Source organism: Astatotilapia calliptera, chromosome 6 (genome assembly GCF_964374335.1).
Source record: "Astatotilapia calliptera chromosome 6, fAstCal68.1, whole genome shotgun sequence".
NCBI classification, from domain to species: domain Eukaryota; kingdom Metazoa; phylum Chordata; class Actinopteri; order Cichliformes; family Cichlidae; genus Astatotilapia; species Astatotilapia calliptera.
In genome coordinates, this window is record NC_137427.1 from 44,436,158 (window position 1) to 44,455,378 (window position 19,221).

A 19,221-nucleotide genomic window follows, 5' to 3' on the forward strand; every position below is an offset into this window, starting at 1 on the left:
TGTCAGCACACACTCAGTTTGCCGTGCTGTGTGCAGACACAGACTGGGGGGGAATACAGTTTGGCTGCTGGAGCAGAGCCGAGCATCGAGTTGGCTGTTTGGGTTCATGAATGTAAACGTTTTCAGACATGAGAAATTAAGATGTTTATACCAGGTTATGAGAGATATATATATATATATATATATATATATATATATATATTAATAACAGTGAGCTCTCAGGTAACACGCTGTAATCTGATGCACTGGGGAAACACAAGAACTGTGCTGCTTACAGCGAGCTACAGCTGCAGAGCGTAAATATCAAGCACATTGTCAGAGATCTTTTCAGTACAAGACATGAAGCAGTTACAATGTTCCAAAGTAAGAATTCATATAACATAAACAGTACAGGGAGGGACGGGTGGCTGTAGCTCAGGAGCTCGAGCTACTCATCTGCTGACGGGACGGTTGGTGGTTTGATCCTATGCTAAAATGATTTCATCAGAGTGTGAATGTTAGATTCACATAGTAGAAAGTGAGACGTGGTGTGTAACGTGCTATAATCACTGCGGCTTTTTAAACAATGATGTGTTGTATACATGTGACAAAAACATGTACATTTGATCCCACAGCAGGATCTGGAGGCCCTGTGTGCGTGCTGTCATGTTAGCAGCAGATTAGCGTTTCCTTAGACTTCACCATGTGCAAAGATCCGAGCATAAATTACGACACCACAAGATGACAAGTTTGTGCAGGAACTGTGACTAAGTGAACTCATACATCATCCTCTGGGTCTGTGACAAACAAAAATATCTTGTGTTGTTGATTCATCTCGGCGTGGACTTTGCACACTACTTTACTCCGTCACCTTCGTCACTCTCGTTTTCTCTCATTCTCCACCTCTGGTTTACGGCGCCGTAGATACGACAAAACCCCCACAACTTTCAACTCCTACTCCTCTCTGCACTGAATTTCCCAAATGTCTGCGCGTTTTCCCCTCACAGGAGCTGGCGTCATGAGCTTCACAAACCATCACCCACAGCACATCCACGAGCTCGTATCAGTCTCTCAGGCAAGAACGTGATGTTTGGGAATAGTGTTTGCAGCGTATACAACAAAACTCACTGACCCATCTAAAAGGAATTGTAAATGAAAAAGTCTTTGAAAAACCGTAATGTCTCAAATCAATATCATGGTATATCACAACACACTGTAACAAGTGCAGCACGTGGACTACTGAAGTGAAAGATGTGACATTTATTGACATATTAGTTCCTCAGACATGATCAGAAGAATGATTTTTTGCACATTGACACTGATCTATGAATCATTCAAGCATGAAAACTGCACCATGTACCATTTTTAAATCTTAAATCTTTAGTAACTTTGTCAAAAAACACACCATGTGCTCCCATTTCTGTACTCGAGTCTGTGAGAAATGAAAGAAAACACTTTGACAGCCATAAAATAATAATTTTACACCAACAAGGTGAATCCCAAAGTGCTAAAAAGGGAAACTTGTGAAGTACATCCTTAAAATACCTGAGGAGGCTCTGGCGTCCTGAGTCCAGCCGCTGTCTGTGAGTGGTGCATGCTGTGGAGTCTTACGTCCTTCCACGATGCCTCCTCTCCTTCGTTCCCAGTTTTCTGCTGTTAGTAAGCACGCTACCATTGGACGCCATCGTCCTGCGTTTGTGTTTCCATCCCGGATGCTCTCCAGTCCTCGGCCTCCTTCCTTCCATGTAGCGTGCAGTCTCATGGTCCTGGTGTGAAGCCCTCCACTCATGTAAGGAGCTTCCTTGTCTTGATATCAGTGGCTCCTCATTGATCCAGTTAAAACCGGGTTTTCTTGGTATTAGAGAACTTTACACACCTAACTTTGATGAGTGAAGGTTTTGGTAACATTTAAGATTCATTTTCATGACTCGATGCACCTCACACAAATCATTTTTATAGCAGTATGACTCCATGAATCCTAACGTAATAAAGACTCTGAGCATTTTACTTCAAATCAACTTGTTTAATTATTCACAACCAAAACAAGAAAGAAAACATTTTCTCTTTTTCCATCTACATCATCAGTAATAGAATCCCTCCAGATCAGAACCATTAAATCAATCTGATATTTCCCTCCAGAATATTAATGCTAACTATATTAAGACATCTGCCTTGTGCTTGTTCTAAAACACTGTAAAACTATTATTATTGTTGTCGTCATTTTTCCTAACAACACTGAAGTCCTCAGGACAAATCCACCACCGTCATGTCTTTATCGTATGTGAAAGCTCGTCATGCTCGGGTTATTGCAGCATCTCTATGTGAAGTCGTCACCTACTCGTGTTCACGTAAAACCAACTGAAACCAGCGAGACATCTGCTGTGTGTGTGTGCAGTAAGACTCCACAGGTAACACCAGAGGGCGACGTTAGCACCAAGAGAGGTGCAGCGTCAGCTCTCATCCAATCAGACGGCGCCAGTCTGTCAGCTGGTGCCACTGTGTGGACATCTGAGGTACTGAGAGCTGGATTCAGGTGAGCCATCACATGCACTCTGTCAGCTACAGCCCACATTTACCTGTGAGGAGTAAGGCACCCTTTATAAAAGACTAATTCACCTAATGCTGAAATATTTGTTTATATGTTAGTTTCTATCAAGCATTAATCAATTCAGAGTTGGCAGTAATCGTAAACCAGGAAAAGCAAACAGTGAACTGCCAATTACATCGACTACTGCCATGAAAGGTCTAAAGTACATTTGCAGTCACTGCCCTCGGGGTACCTGGTTCCTGCAGAGGAGCTAATGCTGGTCTCTTTCCTTCAGTGTCTTTGCTCTGTGACAGACATCAGCACGGTGAGCGAGCGGTTTATAAAGAGAACCTTACTGCCGTGGCTTAGCGCTCTGTGGCTAGTAACAGACAGGTCAGTTACACGCAACAGCTGACTGTACCTGTGCCTCTAAGTGTTTTCTATGTGCAGACGGTACACGAGTGAGTTTCATCAGACTCCCTCCCTGTTCAGAAGAGCGAACCTTCCATCTTTGTTTCCAGCAGACCTTACAGCGAGTCTGATGCTCGTGTCTGTGGTGGAGCATGTGCTCCTTCACCACAGCGAGCCACTTTACACTTCTGCTTTCTTTCTGACAGCCAGCCGTCCATCACAGGCGCTTTCAGACAGGCAGAGGAACAGAGGATGGTTATACTAACCTGGTTAAATAAAAAATAAATGACCTCTCCAAACACCACAGAAACCTCTGTGTGACTGAGTGTACAGTGACTGTTTGCTGACTGACTGAACACCTGCTACTGCCACTGTGAAAGCCTTTGTGCTGGCAGTCTTAGCGACAGCTCTTAAAGCAGGAAGAGGTGATCTTTGACCTTGGCAGGGAAGTCAGCTGATATCCAACTTCTTCTAAATCATGTAACATCTGAAGAAGCGTGGCTCACACTGGCTACTACGATAATGACTGAATGTATCCGCACAGTGCTCGCCCTAGCATTAGCCAGCTCTCAGCTGAAGCCTGCACAGCCCGTCTTCAGGTACAGATTTACCGTGTTTTGATTAACAGCAGGTTCAACTTTGCTCTTTGCGTGTCTGACATGCACTGAAACAAAAAGGATTTCTGCACACCGCTCTCCGCTGCACAACCACACCGGGATTCCTCCCCCTCTTTAACATCATCATCATCATTCAGTCGCCTGAACTCTGAGCTCGCTTCACTAATGCAGCTTTCTGGAGCTTTCTAGCGGTGCAGTATTTCTGAGTGCCAGATCACTTTAGATTCAGTTCAGTCACTTGGAGGGATGTAAGGTACAGCTCGTCACCAAAGAAATGTGAGATTTACGCGTTTGCCTGTCACAATGTTGGCACTTCAGTTTAAAAATACACACATACTAAATTCCCTTCAACACCTCCACCTCACCTACGATGGTCTGCAGTGCCAAAGTGTTTGAAGCCAACACAAAGCTTGACTTTGGAGAGCCTCCGTGGACCAATCAGAGAGGTGCAGGGAGCACACAGCAACATGAGTGACACCAACTAATCCCTTTGTGTCAGCTTCTCCACGATAAAACATGCTTATAAGGAAATCAAGAGTGTGACCGTTCTGACAAGCGACCCTTCCTGGGTTTCCCTTTGAATTACTTATTGGAAAAATACAAAACAAAAGATCGTGAAGATGTGTGGAGAAAACCAGAAACCTGCCTACAGTGTCGGTTCTCCAGCTAGGCTTCCACTCACAGAAACAGACATGTTTGTTGACTTTACAGAAAAGTAGGAAAGGACATCACAGTCGGGATCAGGAATCTGAAGAATTTTCCAAGTCTGCCTGTTTCCTCTTCGAGTGCTTTAAGCAGGGCTGAGAGGAGAAGCTGCTGACACAGCTGCAGCTGGGGACGTCGCAGCACCAATGCTTACAGTAGCTTCCAAATGCTGTACATGTACTGTGACCTGGAAATACACGTGGTATTTTCTGTGTAGTGTACTGTAGGTTACACACGGTGGGCTCTTGTTTTAAAGGGGCAGTGCGCACACTGCTGCTGCTGTTGAGATAGTCACCGGCTGTTTCTACTCTGGTATCTGCTACTGGCATTGGTGTGCACTACTACAAACGTAGTACTGTGACATCTCTTGCTGCAGTTTGCTTCCTCTGTCCAACACTAATGAAAGGAAGAGGAATGAAAGCAGTGTCATCAGCAGAAGTTTCTTTGGTTAAAGGAAACAAAGTGGCCGCGTTCACATTCGCTTGCAACTGGAAGAGCTGAATATCCGGGCAGCTACAGATAAGAATATGGGAACTTCAAACCCTGCACTTCAACTTCATGTAAGAATCGTACTGTGTACCGGCCTTCTCCTTTTTAATGGCATCATTTACGCCCAGAGGTCACCAAAGCAGAACATAAAGCTTCCATATCTCGTCGGTGCTCACAGAAAACAATGTGAACCACACAGACTATGGCAGGGGATGGGGACACTGTCACAGAGTGTGATTCTTGCCATGTATTTGTCATAAGGGGGAGTGCACTTGTGTCTATAAGGACTTTCTGATTGCCAAACAGCAACACACACACACACACACACACACACACACACACACACACACAAATGACATGGAAGAGGAGGGAGGAGACAACGATGTGCAGAAGGAAGAAGGTGCGTGAGCCAGAGACAGTGTTTGAACGCTTAAACACAAACGCAACAACCTGAGACCAGAGTAGGGGGAGTTGGTGGGTCGACAAAGGAAGGGCAAAGAAATAAACAGAGACAGACTGATATTAGAGAAATAGTGCAACAAAGTAAAGCGAGAGACCTCTTGAGTCTGGGAGCATCGGAGAAAGGACAGGGCGAGGAGAGCAGGAGTGAGGGAAGAGAAAATGGTGAGACAGCAAAGGAGGAAAGATTTAAGAAGAAGAGAGACAGCGGAGCAGCAGTGCTTTCAGGAGTACGGCTGTGGAACTCCATATCCCGGTCTGTACATGGGTCTCCCTGTTGCTGACTGAGAATTGGAATAGGCTGGCCCAGATGGGTAGCTGTAGCCCCCGTAGCTGTAGGAGGCCGGGTAGGGCGCAGGGCCACTCTGAGCGTGGCTCGGGGTGTACTGGCCAAATGCTGAGCCCGGATGTGGCGAAGGAAAGGAGGGCTGGGCCGGGTAAGGGCAGCTGGCCGAAGCTGGAGGCCCAAAAGGGGGGCTAGGGCCAGAGTAGCTCCCTGCCGGAGGGAAAGCTGAAGTGGGACCTGGGTAAGGAGGGAACTGTGACGGGGCATTGGCTGGAACAGAACCTGCTGCTGCCACTACAGCAGGAGGAGTAGGGCCCGACACGGGGTACGGACTGTAGGGGAGCCCAGATGAGCCCCCTGCAGACGAGGACACGGGCTGAGAGGCGTTCTGAGGTTTGGAACTCGGCTGCTGTTGATTCGTCGTCGTTGCTGTTGTTGTCTGTTGATCCCACGGTGACAGCGGGGTGGCAGAGTCCTCTTTCAGGCATGCTGACGACGTCATGGCGGTGGCATTGCCCTCGCTCCTCTGTCGCAGGATTTCTTGGAGTTTCTCTATCCGTACGCGTCTTTTGTGAGCGAGTGAGCGCAGGGAGAGGAATCGGTCGAGGAAGGAGTCCAGCGGAAGAGATCCCTCCAGAAACTCATCTGCTAGAGCCTGCGGGACGAGACAGGTAAGACAAATGAGCGGTGCTTACTGCTGAGCAGGTATCAAACTACCTCTAAGGTCAAATTACTTGTAGTAGCCACAGACTAATGATGTGCTGCGGGGTGGGACCCACTGCTTCACAACCTGCACAATGTGACGGCACCCTGAAAACAAGCCCACCGCCTGCCACAGCCCAGATAAACAGCAGCCGCTGTTAAAGGAAGTGCAAAATCCTTCAAAGTAAAAGCATTTCTAGTTCGGATAGGTCTGCACTGCTGAGCTGCCCAACTAGATAACACAGTGTGCCCAGGGGCGCACTTAGTCCAGCTAGTCTTTAGTTGAATTTCCTGATGAATGAAGCAACTAATCCAAAACACAGCACGGAGACACGAGCTGTTCGGGCGACTGGACGAATATACTGACTATCGCCGATAGACTGAGCCCATGAGTAGGTTTGCTAATAATAATGTAGCTAATAGAAGCAGTCAACAGAAATACAAATAATAGCGCTGTTTTAACAACACCCTCTTTCATCTGCGATGCCCCTCCTCACAGGGCACTCAGATGCTTGTTGGAGCTGCAGAAGCTGGTGACAGCCTAACACACTCAGCTGGATGGTGGACGCGTGCATGCTCCTCTAAGTTAGTCGTGTTTGAGGACTTTGCTCACACTATATGTCTGCACGAGTGACACACCGCTGTGGTTACATCCTTAGGTTTACCTTTTTCATCCCAAATTGGTGATTGGCGAGTCAATGAGGGGTCATCACGACAAACACGATTGCATGACAGACAGTCAAAATCTCTGAAATGTCTCTGTCAGCGTATTTTGGGCAGTTTGTCCAAAGTTCGTTCGTTCTGCGCTCCAGATTTTAATGGCGTTAATCACGTTAATGCAGCGTTAACGCTGACAGCCATAATTGTTTTTGGAAATGAGTTCGTCCATGTTTGGACTTCTGTGTTGTAAACACGCAAATCAGTCCGTGCATAATTACATTGCTCCGCCCATCACAAAGCCTGCGCATGCGTAAATATATCGCCCAACCCTAGTGTCCACCATGCTGTCACAAACAGGTGGGTCGCATATTTACAGGCATCAGTGAGTGTGGCTGAGTAAAGAGGAGGAGCAGAGTCATCAGGAGGTCACGTGGACCCTCACGCTCGCTGCCTGATGGTGACGTTTACGTCAGTCACATCTGACTGGAGCATAGTGAGCTCGTGGGAAGTAGAATCCCAGCTCACCCATCCATCGCTGCTTTTCAGGGGGTGGGTACCATAGGCAGCAGCTCAGACGCTCTTCCACGGGGACAACAAAGCGTTCCCAGCTTTTGTCTGATCACTTCAGTGAAAGCTGACCACATCCTGACACCTGTGGCTGCAGCTCAGCTGGCAGAGCAGGTCACCTACTAACCAGATGGTTGGTGGTTTGATCCCAGTCTGCATGCCAAATATCCTCGGGCAAGAAACTAACTCCACGTTGCTTTCTGATGCATCCATCGGCGTGTGAATGTGTCCATAAATTTTTATGAAGAGAAACTAACTTTACACTGGCGTAGACGTTCACAGGCTGAGACCTTCTGAACCAAAGACATCATCTGATGGTGATTTGTGTGATTCCAAAACCTGCATTGATGTGTCAGCATTAATGGGCTCTTCACTCAGGAGCAAATTCACCGTACCATGTGCACTAACGCACAGCCAATCATGGCTACAGAATGCATCGTGTAATGATATCATACCAGGTTGTCTGTCTGCTCCATCTCAGAGATGGCGGCATCAAAAATAATTTTGATTGGTCAGACCACAGAACAGTCCAGTTAATCTGAAACAGCCTCAAAAATCCAACTTAAAACTCATCAGTGTTTCATCGAATGGTACATGCATTAGTGGGTGAAGCAGGAAACGCTGCTCCTGAGCCCACACACTGACTTCCACCACGCTGTCATGTCTGCATGCATGCAGAGACTCATAGGAAACAACACATCCCATCTTCAGGAAACTCTTTAATCTATTCGTGATCGTCGGCGTTTAGAACCCAACTTTAAACTGTTGCCTTTCGCTCATATTACCTGAACATGCTGAGCCCACGTTAAAAACATTGACGCGTCTGCCTTTACGTTAAACGATGCACCTGCAACATGTTTGACAGTCGAACACTGACCTCTGACTCTTCTTCTGTTTTGCTGCCCTCTGTCTGTAGTCTTGAGAACAGCGCTTCTGGAGACACCTGACCTGCCATGCCATCTGAGGGGAGCAAGAGTTAGAAAGAGACCGAGTATGAGCCTGGGCGTGTCTGATGATGGAAACATTAAACGCTCAGACTGATGAGAGCTGTGGACTCACATTATTATAATGGATTAAAAACACAGGCAAACTGAGAGGCATGCTGGGAAATTCCCACCTGTGTGTCCCACAAATAGACTTTACCTGGGTGGGCTGCACAGGTACAAGTCCAGCTGCTAAGGACAGAGATTCTGCAGACTGTTTCCAAACGAACGTTCAATAACGGTGCTGAAGTGCACACTTTCAGCTTTGAATCAAGAGGGTTTATACACATTCTGAACGAACCATTTTACACACGGTGCCTCGCTCACTCTGGCTCGGTGGCTGTACACAGACTCAATACTGCCATGGTCCCCTCATGTATCGATCCATCTATCTGGCAGCTCCACCTGCACAGCGGTGGAGGAAGAACTACGACTCACTGCAACACTGCACATTCATCTGGTGCCAGTTTATTAGGATTTGTATGTATTGGGCACATAAAGACTCAGCTCTCTGAAGCTGGCGCTCCCTCTGTTTTTAAACACAGACACAGATAACCATGTACTGTCGCACAATGAGCCACTGTCAAATCACCAGCTAACCTGCCAAGCAGGTTTTTCAACAGGTTCGAACTGGGAACCTTCCTTCACTGAGGTGACTGTTTATTACCGACTCACTCTTGAAACTCCGTCTGACTATCAGGTCCATGAGGTTCGTCCCACCCAGTCTTAGTTTGGCCCATGGTACATGGCTGGCGTTTATATGGTGTTTTTCACTCTCACCTAACACTTCAAGGACATTTGAACTTTGAGCTGCATCCATGAACACATTTAACAGCCTCACATGCAAACCTAGATGGATGCATGAAAGAGTACCTGGGGTATCTTCTCCAAAGGCACTTCAAACATACAGATGCAGAAGAGAAATAATAAAATCCTGAGTCACATAAAGCAAGGCTTTCAGGGGCCACGGTGAGGGATGGGTCCAGTGCCCACACTGTGTGTACTACTACCACACCCAGGGCACTGGCACTGCCAGCCTCATACTAGGAGCACCTGTGGTATAAATGTGAAACTCTTTTCAGAAAGGCTGACCTCTCATTTTGAGGTCAAGGTCACCGGGATTCAGAGTCATCTGAGACTTTAATTTTAGTAGATGTCAAACTCACTTTACATCATCGCCTGACCCCGACCAGTGACACTCCCCTTTGTGCGTTTAACTACACATTAAATGATAAAGAAACGCTGCTGTAGTAAATGATGCACGGCTCTGACATTTTCAGAAATAAATGTGTAAAATGACACCAAGTGTACCTATGTAAAAAAAGAAAGTCCTATAACAGACGGAAAAATAGGAGCAGTTTGACAACAACACCCCATCAGGTGAAAAACAAAGAAACGCTTCTGAGTGACACTTCAGGTCACTTACTAACCAGAAGGTCGGTAGTTCGATCGCTGCCTCCTGCAGTCTGCACGCCAAGATACTCAACCAGGTTCAAGTTCATCCATCAGAGTGTGAGTGTGTGTGAATGTTGTAGTAAGAGCTCAGAGAGAGTAGAAGAGTGCTGTACGTGAATCAGTCCAGTTCCCATTTCAGACATTTATAGTCAACGTCCAAAAAGACAAATCTACTTTAACCTTTTTTGACAATCAGTGGCTTTTATGTGATCATCGCACGTGATGAAAACTCACTCAGTGACAAGTGAGTCAGGTGCAGTCAGTAGTGTGCAGTGTTCATCCCTCCCCCTACCTTTCAGGGAGCAGTGCTGTCTATAGGTTTCTCTGACTGCCTCTAGTTGAGAATATCTCTCCACCAGCAGCTCCTTCTGCGACTCCAAGCGAGGCTTCATGTCCAGGTTTTGCTCAGCCAGGCTGCGATTTGATGCCAAAGCCATTTCTCTCTCCAGCTGGATGTTCTGGATCTGAAACAAAAGCATGTGATGCAATGGGAATTAGAACTTTAAGTGTCGGCATCAAACACGTGTCTGTGTAGATCCTTCAGTGTGTCTGCATCACCACATATACAAGTACTGAAATGTGGCGTTTAGTAAGCCTCAGCAGTCTTCTCTAAAAGACCGAACGATGGACTGACTTGGTGGAAGGATGTCAGCAGATTCTCCTCGTGTAGAACATAGAGTCATATCAAAAGCACTACTGCAACCACAGCGACTAACACAGGAGCCTCGTGTGTGCTGCAAACGAGCCGGATTCTCCATCTTGTTCTTGGCGTGTAAAATAACTGCAGTTAATAAGTTTGTTAGGCTGACATAAGTGTGTGCGTGTCCTGTTCCTGTACTGTGAGTACGCGTCACAGCTGAGGCATATCTTTACAGTTTTAACACGAGCCTGTGTCTTTGTGTGTACAGCCCTGCGATGTGAAACAGCTGAACAACGTTCCTAACGCTGCGTTCAGTCAAGTCAAGACCAGGATCCGGCCCTGGACTGGACTTTGGTGGAATCAGTGGGACAGCTCTGCTGTCTGTCCGCTCTCTGCACAGCTCATCAGTTTTATCTGACTGCTGTTTTTCATGCGTGAGTACATAATGTTTATTATTTTGTGACGCACATATACAGCTATGGGGACATTTTTTCCACGATTACGACCCCAAAAACATCACACGACTTTCACAACAGTCTTAATATGAGACGAACTCAAAGGAAACTGTGTCGCAGCGTCATTATTTACTGACTGAATATTACACATTCGTCAGTGGAAAACGTCTGTTGGCCTCTGGGATTAGCAGCATGTTTGAAAGTGTCACTGCGGTCAGGCTGGCATAAAGAGTTGCCCAAAAAGCCTTCACCTCATTTCTTTCCATTTTGCTTCCACGCAGTCAGACGCGTCATTTTCAAAGTGAGCAACAGTTCTCAGGCTTTTCTTTGGACACTGGCTGTTTTCAGTACTTGTACCTGATCATGTTCAGGGCAATGTTATTTGGTTTGTTAAGCCCCCTAACTCTGACCTATAAATCACTCAAGCAGAAAAATCGGCTCACTCAAGGGATGAACCAGTATTGTGTCTGCACACAACAGGCAGCTTAGCAAAGTTAGAAATGTCATCTTCAGGCACTTTGTTGCTAGCAGCATGCCACAAAGCACGTCATTTCTTCCCATTCCTCCCAGTTGAAGTTATGAAAACTTAACACAGCGTGACAACCGACAAAGTGACTCTCTACAAGCTTTAACCTGAAACCCTGCTCTGTCTTGGCGTGCACTCAGTTCTTAAAAATCGGATTAAACTGGATGACAAATGACGAAATGGCAGATAAACCACTGAGACTCCTCTCACAGGTGACTGTGTTGTCTCTGTTCACCTTGAGTAGCTCAGGTTTCAGCAGTTCAATGTCAGTATCTAACCTAATGATTTCAGGAGATCTGCCAACATTTGAAATCATCAGAACACTTTCACAAAACAAAACACCTGAAGTATTCTGGACTCAGTTTGAACCAGCTCAGAGATAAGGGGACATGAGTCAGTCATTTGAAATAGGAGGTGATGAAGGACACGAAGTTCCTCGGAACAACTCAACAATTTTGCATGACTGCAAACAAAGCAAAGGTTACAGGGACAAAGGCAAATCCCTATTTGCTCACTTCTAGGACAATTATAATAACTCCTAACTTTATTATTTTGAAGAAGAAAAGTACCACACAACTACTGAACATTTAAAACTAAAATGCTTCCCACTGACCGCCTCGTCTTTGTCACTTTTCACTGAGCTGATGTAACCTTGGCAGAAAGACTTTATAGACCGTTTGAGATTTAAATTAGAAACCGGTTGTAGGGTCACTGCAATGCCACATAATCAAACTCCTGACTTCTCATTAAGGGAATTTAATCGGCGTTTCGACAAAGGGGAAGAAAAATGAAGCACCAGTTTCACCTCATCGGACTCCAGAGCCATCGATTCCACCCTCTCCGGACTGTCCAGGAGCTCCTGTAGCTCTGATTGGCTGAGGTCCTGAAGCTTCTCCATTTGATTTGCCAGGATGGCTGTCCAACATAAACAAATCAGGAAAGAGACATTAGAAACGCTCGTTAGAGACAGAAAGTTGACATTTACAATCTCCGAGCAGCCATGAGCCGCTCTGAGGCAGCCCGGAAAATCAAGAAAACACCAACCACGTCCCTCGCTGCTGTTCCCTAAAGAAAGTCACCACGATGTAGGCGATATATGAAAACTGCACTTAGTTATTTTCCCGCAATATGCCATTAGACAAATTATAATACAACAAATTAGCCAATGACGGCTAACAGCTAGCTAGCATAATAAAAGCGCAGTACAAACATATGGAGGCAAGTGACTGTAGGCCCCAAAACACAACAAGCTGTCTGGGCGCACAGTGAAGCGAGAACACGGGTGAAAATGAGCCGGTACTTACACGACGCTAGCAAACCAAATTCAGTGCGGCACAGAGTGGCGGTGACATCCAACAGCACCTATTTATTCCAACTGACAGGTGACGTGACACGTCCTCGGGATCTGTAATCTGCCCCGGCTCGATCCACACACACAAACACCAACCGCTTTGTTTCCGACGCCCTTTGGCCGCAAAGCTATCTACTGCTAATCGACCGACGTCCAATCTCACCTGACGGCTCGGCGCTAAGCGATACGATGACAACAGTCGCTATGATCGCAATGTCAGGCACTCAGCTACCGTCAACTTCGAAGGAAGCTCAGCGATTTGGTGCTCAAAACCGGAGCTTAGAGTCACCCCCTCAGTCCTGACGACGACTGTCAAACGCCGGTGTCTTCCGAAGATGCCTACTTTAATAAACACTCGACTACAGTCGACAAAATGCTAGAATGGAGGAAGAATTTCGCTGAAAATAGGAAAGTTTCACTCCACACTGACAGAAACCGCCGCCATTTTTGGAAGCCTACACGAATTGCGGGTGGTATTCGGACAAATCCCGAACATTCTGAATACAGCGCTCGTGAACTTTAATTACATCGAAGTTTGTATGTATAAATGCTTCCCGATAATTATTATTTCTGGGCACACTTGGATGTAATTATTTTAACTGTGTCCGTTTTCCCTAGTGTGTCCCCCATAAGGCAGGGTAATGGTACAGTCCGGTGCTCAGCTGATATAAGGGAAACCCCTGCGTGACTGTAATGTTCCGTCCTCTGCTGTGATGTCCACTTTCCACAGCGGCAAAAACACCACTGAATCCATAAAAGCGAGCTCTCACGTATTTGGCTCGTATTGCAGGCGGGTTTGTGAGCAGTAATAGCTATTAATACTAATAATAACGTATTGTAGTACTTTTTCGAGACTTGTCTTCAAATGTTATGTTTTCCTAACTCAGTGGTTCCCAAACTTTTTTGCCAGGCCCCCCTTTGTTTTACAAGAAAAATGTTCACGCCACCCCCGCGCGCGCACATGCACGCGCAAACACATCCTTTAACCACACACGCCCATATTTTGCTCCATTGCGGTTTATTTCACACCTCAAACATTTAGGAAACAATTAACTAAATACAGGTAATCTGCAGGTAGTAATAAAATAAACTACTAACTCTTTTACGCTGCGTCCGCACCTACACGGGTGATTTTGAAAACGTAAACGGCGTTTCGAATCACCGAAAACGGAGATTTTTTTAAAACTCCTTTTTTGTGTTTACGTGTGGACGAGGAATACAGAGTTCGTCATGCAACTGCAAGACTCAGCAGTCCATCTGCATCTTAAGGTCAAAGGGCACTCTTTCGAGGATGCCAATGTTCACATTTTGGACAGAGAGGACAGATGGTTTGAAAGAAGCATCTATGTCCACTGTGCGCGACCATCTTTGAACAGAGGCGGGGTTTACGACACCAACTCTCTGCCATCTATAATCCAGTTTTGAGATCCCTTCCCAGACGCCTTAACACCCACTCACATCGTGGGCCATCTGACCTCAGGAAATCACATGATAAGGTGGGGCCAGGTTTCACAATGAACTCACCCGAAACTCTGGCGGATTGGGACCCACACCCAGTTTCACACCTTGGCTCAGGCGATTAGAGGATCATCAGGGGGTCCTTTTGTCCCTCTGTGGGGGGAAACTCCCACTAGGTTTATATCTGGGACTCCCCACCATTTGACCTTAGAACTGAAGAAGCTTCTCGGATGAGAGGTGAAACATCTTCAAGCAACATCTTCATTTGCATTTCTGAAACTATTTGTTGAACACTGAACTTGCCAAAAGAAAAAAAACAGACTGAACATACCTTCTTAAATAAAACCAAATAAAACCTAATTAGAATGACTAATTGAACTCAATGCCACTTTTGTCCTTCTTTGTTAGGCACAAGCCAAAATGTCCCATCCCACCACATCCCAAACACATGCTCTGTTACTGGTTGACAGCTGATATTTTGCTGTGTGGTTAGCTTTACAGAAACCCTCCCTTCTACAGATTGGTGAGTGAAACTGTAGGTTTCTATGTTACTCGGCAGTAATTAGCACGATTCTGTGTCCACACAGTTTAATCATATTCAACTTAAATGAATTATGTTGAACTGAGAAAGCACTGGGTGACAATGGGAAGGGAAAAGTTTGTTTTAACAGGAAGAATAACTTTGGACACATTAAATAAAATGTAAAGAGGAAAACTGCAAAACCATCCCCTTAAGTAACAGCAGTGACACAGTGCACACGTTATTTCCTCTGGAATCAGAGATAAGCTTGTTGAAAGTGTCAGTGTTATTAATGTTACAACACTAATGCTGAAGTATTGCGCATTCTTGATTTTGCAGGGATATAATAACCTGAGCTCTTTCCCTGTGGATGATGAGAGTTTTTGTAACCATGGTTACTCATTGTCACGCACACCCGTGTACAGCACTCTGAGCAGCTGCATGATTTCAGGTTTACACCATCACAGATGTGTTCGCCTTTCCCTCTGACCTTCTGTCGTACTTCATTAGGAATGAATAAACAACTTCGAAGCACTGAGAGCCTCTGATTCACTTACACAAGTTTGCATTAGAGCCAGAGGCAGCTCCGTCTCACCTCACGTTTGTCTTTCTCGTTTACTTTTTTAAATAATTCTTATAACCACTGTTGAAGTCTTTTAGCTACCTAATCACCACCAAATCAGCCGGCTTTGCAGCACAGCTGCTGGAGTCCTGCACAGTGTTGAACCCTGTTTGTCACCACTCACAGTTTACAACAGTAAACATATAACATAAAGCTCACAGTTATACTCAGCTGGTATTGATTTCTTTGATTAGGGTAGTTTGGTGAGACAGAGATGGAAGTGTTTCAAATGTGACTTTGCTCATGATAACCAGAGATAAATGGATTCTGTCCTTTGATAAAGACCTGGGGCTATTCAGAAAGTTTCCTGTGGCTAAAGACGTGCTGATTCAAAGGATAACCTTCACTCACTGGTAACACTGGAGTGTAAAAACGTAATCCTGTCTGTAAAACCAGTTTTGCAACGTTCTACCACAAAACTGTACAGGTTACTCTACACACAGCTGGCAGATGTAAAGGAAAAGAGCATCAGTGCTTGTGCAGCCTAACTGCTAATCCCTGGGTAACTTCAGAAGATCAAGCCACTTCCAACATAATGGATTAAAGTAGAAATACATCCATCTTTTAACAGCCTATCCAGTACGTGCTTATGAAATTGCAGACACGGTTTCACATAAAGCTGCAGAAGTAAAATATAAATTAGTAACAATACACTAAATGTTTACTCTACAGGAATACATGCAGGGAAATTCTAGTTCAAAGTAAAGTGTAAATATGAAGGATTTTTCTGTATTATTTTATGTGTACTTTCCTGCAGTGAAAGCTACTGCGACATCATCTATTAGTCCTGTTTTAAGGGAAGGATATGACGAAGAGGGCGGGTCTGACTGAAACTGTTTGCCCATTTCCTGATGACCTGTCAATCATAAATCGTCAGTCTAGATTAGATTAGATGAAACTTTATTCATCCCTCGGGTGGGTTCCTCCGGGAAATTCAGTTTGTGTAATATAATGTAATATAAGCTTCCATTGTGAAACATAGTATCAGTACAGAATGCAGGTTTAGGCGCTTTGCATTTTTGCACCGCGAAGCTATCGCAATGTTTCTGTTTAATGTGATTTTTTTGTTTGTTTCCTTTGGTGTTTGGTATAGAAGTCATATCCTTTAATCCTTAAACACAGCTTTAACCATCTCTGTTTTATTTGTTTATTTTACTTTATTATTCACATTATTATCTGTGCCCTGTGACTGTCCAGGCAAAGAAGAAGGCCAAGCCACCTCGGCTCGGACCACAACCCCCAGGAGAGCAGGCCAGCAACCATCCAAAACGAGCAACGCCGAGTGGGGAACGGTAGGAGGTGAATCCCCACCCCCACTCTCAATGACAGTTTCTCACAGGGACCGAGGCTCAGTGAGCCTCCAACCCAGATCTAGCTACAGACACACAGAAGCTGCACAAAGACATCCACCACACCCTGTGATTTGAGGATGGACAGGTGCTCCAACCAACCCTGGTCCCAGACAGGGTTGAAAAATGGGAAATGGAGACAGATGGACACACAGCGCGGCCATCAAATCCATGTGCATCGCCCTACGTAGCTTGTGCTCCTCCCGCTCATACCTTGTGTGTGAGTGATGTGTTTTCAGAGGAAGTGGGGAAAGGAAAGGATTCAGGATGTTTAAGACTCCCAGAAGGAGAGAGCCAGCACAAAGAGTCATATTTCCTATATACCACCCACTGAGAGAGAACCCAGAGCCCGTGTCAGCAGCATCCCAGGCCATCGCTGCACCCGAGAACCCACAAGAAACCTAGAAGGTGGGAAAACTGACAGAACGAATGAGATGACAAAGAGAGCAGAAATGAGCTTTGTCTAAAGGGTGGCAGATCTCACCCAAAGAGGACTAGCCACCCTTCAGTCATCCAAGAGGTGCTCAGAGTAGAGCCCAAAAAACAGCTGAGGTAGTTTGGGAATCAGGGGGAGGTGTTCGGGTGCCTGGGTTTTCAGTTTTGTGTTATTTATGAACTTTGATATCATTTCTAGTCTTTGGTTTCTTTATTAGAGCTCTGTCTTCTGGTTTCTGTGTTCCATAGTTACTCCCCTGGCTGCTGTGTCCCCTTGTCAAGTCCGCGTCTCTGTGTTATGTTTCCTGTTTCACTTTGAAGTCCGTGTCTCAGGTTATTGTTTCAGGTTTTGCTTCCCCTGTCTCGTTAGCTCTGATTTGCCCCAGCTGTGTTTCCCTTCTGTCTCTCATTCACTGGCTGTGTCCGAATTCAGGGGAAGGAAGCAATGTCCCGCGGTTTTCCATGTATTGCCGCTTACATACAGCTAATTTAGATTTTTTCGAATTGGTGATATGTTGTGGGGAACAAAGACCAAATGCTTAATTTATGAAAATGAGGAGAAAACGTTCACCTCTTCACTAGGGTGAAGAACTGGGCCGCTACGGCGTGGATGTACAAGAATAAATCACTTTACACATCATATTCATATGAGTACGGTCCCATTAACCCTCATGCTGCACAGCAGCAGTCCCCCAACCTTTGGTGCGCCACAGACCGGTTTATGTCAGACACGGAGCCTTTAAGGTGTCGCGGATAAATACAACCACATAAAATGATCCGACCAAGACGAAAACTGTTGTATTTTGTAAATATAATAATAAACGTGAATGTACTGTGTAATTGTGTAACTTTATTAGCAGCGTCCTCCTGAAATGCGCCAACATTGACAGTAACATCCTCCTCTCTGCCGCTTAATGCTCTCTGGTCGCTATGGTAACGTGTAAATATGTCTTTCAAAATAAGACGCACAACTACAACAAGGGGAAAGACCCAGGGAAACCGAGTTAACGATACAAACCCTGAAAACCATAAATTTCACAGCGGAGCCTCAACTCTCGTGGCCTGGTACCAAACGACCCACGGACCGCTGCTGTGCAGAACCTGTGATGTCCAGACGGCGTTCCTCTGCTGTGAAAACCTTTGGGTTTAGGGATTAACATAGTTGCCATGGTTTCCTTTCTTCTCTTATTTGTTGTGTGTGATCAGGACAATTCTGGAGAAGATGGGCCTGCAGGGGAAAGTCACCCGCTTGCAGGCCAGAAGACATGAGATAAGTTCAAAAAATACAAAGTACGTCTGTGTGTTATCAAGAAGATGATTCTTAAGAACACAAGTTAATATGCAGGAGGGGGAGATACAGGAGAGGTGGAGGAAGATCTCAGCCTGGGCGTCTATTGTCTTATGTAGTCTGGAAGATGAGTGGATGGTGGGGTGGGTGCAGTTTTCTCTGTGGTGGGGTTGGGTGGACTGTCCCGGGCTCTGTGGGGCCGGGCGGCGCTGCTGCACTGGGCCCGGTCTGGATGGGCCTGGGCCCCCTTTCCCTGGCGGGTCGCGGAGTATGGGGGTGCCTACTGGGGTCAGCGGGGGAGCTGGGCCCAGGGAGGGGTCACTTGCCCCTCCCTTCCTTCCCTCCCCATCTCCAGCTGCCTCCCTCTTCCCGCGCCACCACAACCACCCACACATGCAGGGCCTTGGAGTAGGGGTATGTCACCAGGGTGCAGAGGAGGCTACCCCCCCCTCTGTCCCCTTCTGGCTGCCTCTGCCTCAATTTTATCCCACAACTTAGACATTCACATTACTCACACTCTCATTACACATACATATAGGATCTTGGGGGTGGGCACGATACACGGAGTCCAAAGTACCATCAGGGTGTACACCCCACCCCTGGCATCGTTGCCCACCTCTCAATTTTAAATACACGTAGACATTGAGGGCTAGCAGGAGGGACCATGCGCTTACCTGCTGCTCTCTGGCAGGTAGCTCCATGCCCTCCTGGGTTTTAAATGCACCTTAGAACACACA

At 46.0% G+C, this 19,221-nt stretch overlaps 1 protein-coding gene across 2 annotated transcripts; it reads right to left on the minus strand.

Annotated features, from left to right (window-relative positions):
• Window positions 1-1,987: 1,987 nt before the first annotated feature.
• On the minus strand, window positions 1,988-14,648 carry vps37c (VPS37C subunit of ESCRT-I). 2 transcript variants are annotated; one of them, XM_026172174.2, is made up of 5 exons: window positions 12,976-14,648; window positions 12,267-12,376; window positions 10,133-10,304; window positions 8,280-8,362; window positions 1,988-6,128 (listed from the first exon to the last, which is right to left on the minus strand). In XM_026172174.2, exons 2-5 carry the CDS (start codon window positions 12,357-12,359, stop codon window positions 5,412-5,414), a joined length of 1,065 nt encoding a protein of 354 aa, XP_026027959.1. In that variant the 5' UTR covers window positions 12,360-12,376; window positions 12,976-14,648; the 3' UTR covers window positions 1,988-5,411. The 2 variants fall into 2 exon arrangements, with proteins under 2 accessions (XP_026027959.1, XP_026027958.1); XM_026172173.2 differs by having other exon boundaries at window positions 12,766-14,648.
• Window positions 14,649-19,221: the final 4,573 nt, after the last annotated feature.

Bases quoted from the DNA above. Each gene is read 5' to 3' on its own strand.
- vps37c (XM_026172174.2), bottom strand. From the start codon at position 12,359: ATGGAGAAGCTTCAGGACCTCAGCCAATCAGAGCTACAGGAGCTCCTG. The intron at 10,305-12,266 runs GTGAAACTGGTG...CTTTTGTTTCAG, and splicing joins TGGCTCTGGAGTCCGATGAG to ATCCAGAACATCCAGCTGGA. The intron at 8,363-10,132 runs GTAGGGGGAGGG...TGCTCCCCTCAG, and splicing joins ACAGCACTGCTCCCTGAAAG to ATGGCATGGCAGGTCAGGTG.